This window comes from Hibiscus syriacus, unplaced genomic scaffold (genome assembly GCF_006381635.1).
Source record: "Hibiscus syriacus cultivar Baekdansim isolate YM2019G1 unplaced genomic scaffold, ASM638163v2 tig00113124_pilon, whole genome shotgun sequence".
NCBI classification, from domain to species: domain Eukaryota; kingdom Viridiplantae; phylum Streptophyta; class Magnoliopsida; order Malvales; family Malvaceae; genus Hibiscus; species Hibiscus syriacus.
The window spans coordinates 2,186,807-2,194,803 of record NW_024063444.1 but is presented as its reverse complement, the minus strand read 5'-3'; the positions used below and the strand labels follow the sequence as shown (position 1 = coordinate 2,194,803).

The window sequence follows — 7,997 nt, the reverse complement described above, 5'->3', positions numbered from 1 at the left end:
ACATTTTTGGTCACTGAGGTTATTTTCTCTAATTTAAATTAAATAGATAGGAAAAAAATTCAAGTTTAAACTGATTTGATGTAGAATGAGATTAAATAAATAAATATTTGATTTAATTTTAAGGGTAAAATATATAAATAGTCCCTAAACTTTTAAGATATTTATATTTTGGTCACCTAAATTTTAAAACTTATAATAATCATCAAAATTTTAATTCGTTTATAATACGATCTCTGTCCGTTACCTCCTTAGTAGAAAATGATGGGGCACATTAGTATCCCGTTTTCAGCTATAAAAATTAAAATTAAAATTCCTAAACGGCACCGTATTACATTTGGGAAAAGTTAATCCTTTTAACTCTCTTCTCCAGCACCTTTCTTCATCACCCACCCCCACTGCCCACAACCCAAAACCAATTAATCCTCCGGTGGTGGTGCAAACCAGTCATTATCAGTTCCATCATTCGCCAATCCGTTTTACATAAAAGTGATGGTATTATCCAAACGATTGTTAACGAACTCGAGACTAATGCCGGCGAAGTTCGCCATCTGATTAGGCACCATAACAGTCACCGGAATAGTCCTTGCCACCATGTTTTGGCAGCTCGATGACTCTCCTGCCGTTGTTCAAGAACGGTTAGGGTGTATATCCATTTCCATTGCCACAATCTTCTTCAACTGTATAACCGAAGTCCCCACTTCCATTCAAGAACGATACATCTTCATGCGAGAAACTGCTTACAACGCTTATCGTCGTTCCTCGTATTTCCTCGCTCGTTCAATTACCCACATTCCATTACTATTCAGCCTTGCCCTCACCTTATCGTTGATAACGTTTTGGGCCGGCGGCGTCACCGATTTTTTATTCTTCTTCATCACAATCCTCGTTGCGTTTTGGGCTGGAAGTTCATTCGCGGCTTTTATTTCAAGGCTTACACCCGATGTATTCCTCGCCTTCGTTAGCACCATCGCCATTGTCTCCTACTTTCACTTCCTCTGTGGCTTCCTCGTCGCTCGAGATCGGCTACCCAAATACTGGCTATGGTTACACTTATATCTCCTTGATCAAGTACCCTTATGAGGCTTTTTTACAAAACGGGTTCCTGGATCCGACGGAATGCTATGTTATGGTGTTCAAACGTTCGATTAAACGGTGCTTGGGACGTTGCCAGCGCCGGTGAAGAGCGATTTATTGGCGAGCATGGGGCGGATCTTGGGGAGGAATATAACGATTTATTTCCAGCGCTCGGAAGGAGGATTAATTGGTTTGGGGTTGTGGGCATTGGGGTGGGTGATGAAGAAAGGTGAAGGACAGAAGGAGGTGCTGGAGAAGAGAGCCCAGAGGATTAACTTTTCTCAAATGTAATACGATTCCGTTTGGAATTTTTATTTTAATTTTTTTAGCTGAAAACGGGACACTAACTTGCCACGTCAATTTCTACTAACCGCAGGTATAGAGGGATACTGACAGGGATCGAATTACAAACTAATTAAAAATTTGATGATTATATTATAATTTTTAAAAATTAGTTGACCAAAATATAAATTCCCTAAACATTTGAGAACTATTTATATACTTTATCTTAATTTTAATTATAAACGAGTATATAAATATATTTTTGGGGCCGCAAACCAACAGGGAATACCTAATACAATATGTTCCCATGTGGATGAAAGAAAAAAGTCAGCGAAATCCCACAGCTAGAACAAAAGGTTATTTAAATATCTGTCCACCACCTTATTTGCTCCATTAATTTAATTGGACAGTGGGTCAAACATATTTCTCACAGCGTCACCTTTCTTTTCTTTCAAAGATATTGACTCTTGATCTTATTAAAATTCTTTATTCATTTTTGTGGTCTAAAAAAGCTGCAAATTGCAAGAAAACATAATATAATTATTTAAAACAACAGAAAAATCCCAAAAATTTAAAATTTAATAAAAGTTCTGAAAATCCTGGTGGGGGGTAAAGGAAATAAAAAAGAAAAAGAAACTAATGATACATTTCTAGATACAGTATAAGTCACATTTTGACCAAGTACACCTTGGCATCTGACCTTCCAAAACTTTTACAACACGATCCTTGGGATTCAAGCTTATACCTTCATCCGAACTCTGTCATGTCCGGGATACCGGTGTTCTCCTCAAACCACCGCATTCATCGGAATATGGTCGTCTTCTAGTGTACTTACATCAAAGGTATTGTCATAACTGTACATTACATTCCTTGGTCTCTCAAAAACATACGGTTATGAGCAGTGACGCGAAAAAGAGACTCGAATATCGGTCATTATAATCTCAATTCCGTGGAATGATAATCTTGTTCTTGGTGAACCATCGGAATTACTGAGTCCTGGAAGATTCGGAGGAAGTACCAGAACCCTGAATTTTTCTCAAAGCATTTGATATGAAACTGTCTGAGCTGTAAGATCCTGATGAAGTTGCTGTTCCAAGCACATTAGCATTTAGAAATGGTGGCTGGTTAGGCCTCGGAATTTCGTAATCTTTATCAGTTAACATCTGAACCACTTCTGCCATTGATGGTCTTAAGAGAACTGAAGCTTGTGTGCATAATAGCCCAAGTTGGAGCACACCTGGGGCCTCTTTTGCCGACATTTCGTCTCTAATGCAAGGGTCAACAGCTTCAGCCAAGGCATTCGATTTGTAAAGCGTCCAAACCTGAGGTTGAAAACCTCAAAGTTAATGATCTAAGAACAGCAAAAAGTAACAATCCAAAACAATTTATTGAAAAGTTCAGATTTGGGTGTAACAATTGTATTTTGTACGTCTTCTTTGCATCGCCGCACATATTGGGATCAGGTCAACTCATCATCTCTTCATACATTTACATTGAAGGTATGAGAGGGTAGTAAACCAAATCACAATACGTGCGGTGACACAGGAGAGAATGAGATGACTGAATCCGGGTTGTAACATCGGGAGCTTACTGTTTGTAGAAGGGAACCGGACTTTGTGAAGCTGCTATTCTTTTTACCACATACAATCTCAAGCACAAGTACTCCGAAACTATAAACATCAGCTTTCTCAGAAAGTTGTCCTCGAACAAGGTATTCAGGAGCCATGTATCCTCTGCACAAAAATCTCAAACCAAGTTATTAAGATCATTTCAGTGGAAACAGTAATGTATTACAATCTATCGAACCCCATGGCTAAATGTGCATGCTCAAACTTTCAACCAATTTCATATGTAATACCAGATAAATCTTTTGTAAACTTACAGTGTTCCAGCAATCCCGGTGCTAAGGTGACTCTTCTCGGTAGCTAGACATCGAACAAGCCCAAAATCCGCAATTTTTGGATTGAGATTCTCATCTAAAAGAACATTGCTGCACTTAATATCTCTGTGGATTATCCTTACATGAGAACCTTCCCCATGAAGATGAGCTAGACCTTCAGCTGTTCCGGTGATGATATTGAACCTCTGCTTCCATTTTAAAAGTTTTGATTTCTCCTCATCTGCATTTGAAAAGGAAATCATCCACACATATGAGATAGGCACAGAAGTTAATTGTTCCCCACCATTTTCCAGAATTGCTCCAATTTTTCATTTTTTTTCTCATATTATCTGTTTTAGACATATAATTAGACATGAGTGTGGAATACAATCTGTGTTTGACATAGGCATATTAAATCTTTTGAAGTTCATCCATGTATTATTAGGAGGGTCATATCATATACCCATGTCCAAAGATGTATCCGATAAATGAATTCAAGAAAAAATGAAAATCGAAGTAACAAGGAGTGGGATTACATGAGCTGCAAGATTATGTTTATGTTAATTTGACAGTGCTTTAAATCCCTCGAGTCTTAGAATGGGGCAGAGAGATTCAAACAGTGTTACAACACGATGATCGAAAACAAATCTACGGCTGTAAGCCTGTAATTTAAGCTCTGGAATGGAAAACTTCACAATGTTGCCACCAACAACAGATTCAAAGTTATAAAAATCAGTCTAAATATGTCAATAAAGGAGAAAAACTAAAGGCAAATTGATTAAAGAGCAAAACATACCGAAAATGAACTGATCAAGGCTCTTGTTGGGCACATATTCATAGATCAGGAGACTTTCAGGTCCCTCAATGCTAGCACCAAGAAGCTTCACCAGATTCTTGTGTTCAATTCTGCTGATCAAATTTACTTCATTAAAGAAGTCGTCCACCCATTGCCTCGTATTATATATCAATCTCTTTACAGCTACAATTTTTCCATCAGGAAGAATCCCCATGAACACCGAACCAGTACCTCCTTGTCCTAATTTCCTTGAAGGACTGAAATAATCAGTTGCTTTCTCAAGAGTTTCATACTTGAACTTCAAACCCGATCTGTCAAACCTTTTTGAAATCCGGCCTAGATTTTCGAGCTCTGGGAAAATTTGACGGTTAATATAGAACAGAGGACTAATGCATAAAATTGGACATGAACACCATTGATATATAATTTTCAGTGCAATTTTTTTAAGATTAACTTTGTAATTTTGTACCTCTTTTCCTCTTCGATAATCTTGCATATACAACATAAGCTGCTGCAACAGCGAGTGTTAAGAATGCAGATGATGCGGATACAATTGCTATAATGACTCCAACTGAGAGCCCTGAAAAAATAGAAAAGGAATACATTGTAATTCAACTAGGAAGTGAAATACAATTTCAAACTTGTCGACTTGACATTCGAACTGCACCAGCTATGAGCCATTATTTGATTTGGAGGTAAAGACGGTTTTTATGGTTTCGGGTTTCCGTCTTCAAGAAAATGAAAGGACGACACTAGTTGATTTAGAATTGTTTTCCTCTCAAAACTAGCCTCAAAGATAAGGACCGCACTTCCCCTACCACAGCACATGTTCGAAAGACGAAACCGTACAAAATTTTCGTATATCCGAAGCGAATAATATTGTTTTACTCCAAAAATCCTTACATCGATACAGCTATGTCTCTATGACAATCTCAAACAAAACCACCAAACAATCCCAGTGGTTCCAGCAGGAAATCCAGCAACCAACCAGATATCAACAGAATACATAAAAAAGGCTAAATCCAACAAAATAATCTAAAATGAATTGCAGAATCTACTGTAGAACAGTTAAAAACAATCTCAAATCACCCTCTAAATCCTGGAAAAAATGTTTAAGATACTCTATCAAACACATATCCTACACTTGAGCCAAAATCATTCTACATAAATTCAGTCCATTTCTTCATTAAAATCAAGCTCAGTATCTTCAAAAAGAAAAACAAAAGGCAAAACACTTACCATGATGACCATCAGAATCGGCCCCATCATTATAGAACCTATTTGTGGAGTACCTCAAATAGCACCCAGCATTCAAAGCTCTCCCTTCTTCCTTGGGCACACATCCTCTCACCGTCTCCGCCGCCTTCTGCAGGCACTGCCGACACTCCGCCGGCGTAAGGCTCTCCCAACACTGCGCCAATGCATACACCCCATCCAACCCGACCGCCCCAAATCCATTTCTTCTCAAAGCAATACTCGTCACATTCCAGACCGCATGGTCAACGTTTCTACCGAACAAAATCCTCCTGCTGTTGTTATCTTGACCGACCATCGTTACATTATTGGAACTGCAATTAACGGTATCGAAAGTCGACGAAACGGATTCGTGAAAGAAATCCCGGTGATAATCGTAACGCAAGAAGCAGCCATCGAGGAAGATTCGAGCCGAGCGAGGGAGGCAACGAGGGATTCGAGTCCTTGCCTCGGCATAGCAAAGGAGGCAATCCGTTTGGTCCAAATCTCCATGGCACTGAGCCAATCCATACATTGGAGGCGTAGAGTTGAGATGATAAGAAGCAAATATATTATTGTTGATCTGATTTGACAACTGTCTCATCAATTCAGTGAAATCCGGAACGTAGTTCGTCCCGTTTGGCGCCTGGGAATCGCCGCAGAAAAGCCCGGCGTTTGTGATTCTTGGATCAGAGAAAGAGGTAGAAATGAACACAGAAAACATAAACAAGAAAACCCATCTCCAATGTGATAGTTTGAAGGCTGAAAACACCATAGATTTCATGTTCAGCCTTCAATTTTCCTTCTTTTCAAAATTCTTTTCTGGGTTTTGAACTTAGTTTTCGTTGAATGGAACTGAAAGAGACGAAGAACAAGGAAGGTTGTGGAGTTTAAATCTGACTTGGGTTCCCTCGGTACAGTTGATGTTAACCTCAGGGAGGCTAAATTTCACCATTTTTGGCTGAAATCAGTGCGCTGAAAAAGAATATCATAGAAGAAAAATTGTGCAGCAGTCACAAATGAAATTTCCTCCGCTTTTGTCATCTCTTTTAAGCAGAAGAAAATATAGTCCAATTGAGACCAAGCTCAAAAGGGTTTAATGTTGAACAGAAATGAAGACTTAGAATTGGAAACAATGAAAGCGGCTGAACGCGCATTCAAAATGAATAGACAGAGGAACACAGAAGACTTGGAATTAGAAATAGGGATACGATAAAGTATCTTTTTAGTCTCTCGATTTGATAATTATTTTAATCTAGTCCCTGAATTTGAATCATTTTCCCACATTAACTTCTAAACTAAACTTGACAATTTTTTTTACTTTTAGTCCTTTTTGACATATGATACTTTATATTTATGCCATATAACCAAAATGGCCAAATTATAAGTTCATAAACTAATGTGAACAGTAGATAAAAAGATTTAAGGACCAAGTTGAAAAACCTTTCAACTTTAAGAACCAAAAGTTATTTTTATCCCATTTCACAAAGTGAAAGGAATATTATGGGTACCGTAAGGAAAGTATCATATAATATGAAGATGTTAAACGAATATTTTTTTTTATATTTTTGCATCATTTTAAAATAAATCATTAATATTTATTATAAGTTAATCTATTGATACGAGATTACATTTTATCAAATAATATTTAAAGCCTAAACCTTTATACTATAAATAAAATAAAATAAAATTAAAAATGGCCTTTGAAATAAATTTTAAAAATACTCAAATTTAAATTAATCAATTGATAAATTTAATATATGAATAAAATATCACATTTAACCTTAAATCTATAACAGATAACAGCTCCACCGGCAGACATCTTTCTATATTTTAATGGAAGAAAAATTGAAGAGAGTGTTCTCATTTCTTGCGGGAAACGTTTTAGCTCACACATAACAAATAATGTTTTTTTATTTTAGAATTATTTGTTTTTTACTACAAAATTTGCATTCATTGTTTTATTCTAGAAAGTCATATCCAATCATCATCATGATTGACATTGGGGTATATTTGACTATAATAATGCCTTGTGAAATGGTTTAACTTTCATTTCAATAAACTAAGACGGTGTTATTTAATAAAATTAGTGGTTATTTAGGTGATTCTTTGATATTATTAAAGTCTTTGTTTAATTTTACATCAAATTTATAAGGTGATTAATATTTTTGTTGTCTTCACAAAAATACGTCGAACATCGTTAGTCTAATTTCCTTGAATGAATTTCTCATATATTTTTACCAGCAGAACAATTAGATTTGTTTTAAAAGTAAGTGCTTAAAATGTATCATATTGTGTTTAACAATGGATTATATGAACCCTAATCTACAAATTACTGCGAACCCTGATGGGTGCCCGTCCCTAGGGCATCTTGTGGGTCACAATGGAAGGCCACCGGAGAACATGAACCGGATTGCCAACGTTCCAATTTTAGAGAGGTCGAGGCATCCGATGGAGGATAGTCGGAGTTTGAAGAAACAAAGAAATAAAGCGGTTGGTGATGGTTCTGGATCTAATATGGAAATCGCGGATATGGATGCTGAGGGCGAAGAGGTGTCTGGTTCTGTAGATAACATACAAGTGAACCCTGTATCTCCTATTACCGATGGGGGGATGTTAAACCATCATATGCTCGTATGGTTTCTAGGGAATTGCCGGAAAGGGTCTTTCTTTTGGTTTTACGTGAAACTGATTCTGCTGAGGTGTCTGATTGCCTGATGAGGATTGCATCGT

General features: G+C 37.1%; 2 protein-coding genes across 2 annotated transcripts; one reads left to right on the top strand and one right to left on the bottom strand.

The window, feature by feature from the left end:
- The first annotated feature begins 591 nt into the window (after nucleotides 1-591).
- Nucleotides 592-1,307, top strand: LOC120185745 (ABC transporter G family member 6-like). The gene is made up of 2 exons (XM_039189882.1): nucleotides 592-1,043; nucleotides 1,172-1,307. The coding sequence occupies exons 1-2, from the start codon at nucleotides 592-594 to the stop codon at nucleotides 1,305-1,307; spliced, it is 588 nt and encodes a 195-aa protein (XP_039045813.1).
- Nucleotides 1,308-1,975: 668 nt separating this feature from the next.
- Nucleotides 1,976-6,347, bottom strand: LOC120185564 (cysteine-rich receptor-like protein kinase 42). Its single transcript, XM_039189742.1, has 6 exons — nucleotides 5,271-6,347; nucleotides 4,501-4,611; nucleotides 4,032-4,382; nucleotides 3,239-3,476; nucleotides 2,948-3,089; nucleotides 1,976-2,678 (listed from the first exon to the last, which is right to left on the bottom strand). Exons 1-6 carry the CDS (start codon nucleotides 6,046-6,048, stop codon nucleotides 2,343-2,345), a joined length of 1,956 nt encoding a protein of 651 aa, XP_039045673.1. The 5' UTR covers nucleotides 6,049-6,347; the 3' UTR covers nucleotides 1,976-2,342.
- Between the last annotated feature and the right edge of the window lie 1,650 nt (nucleotides 6,348-7,997).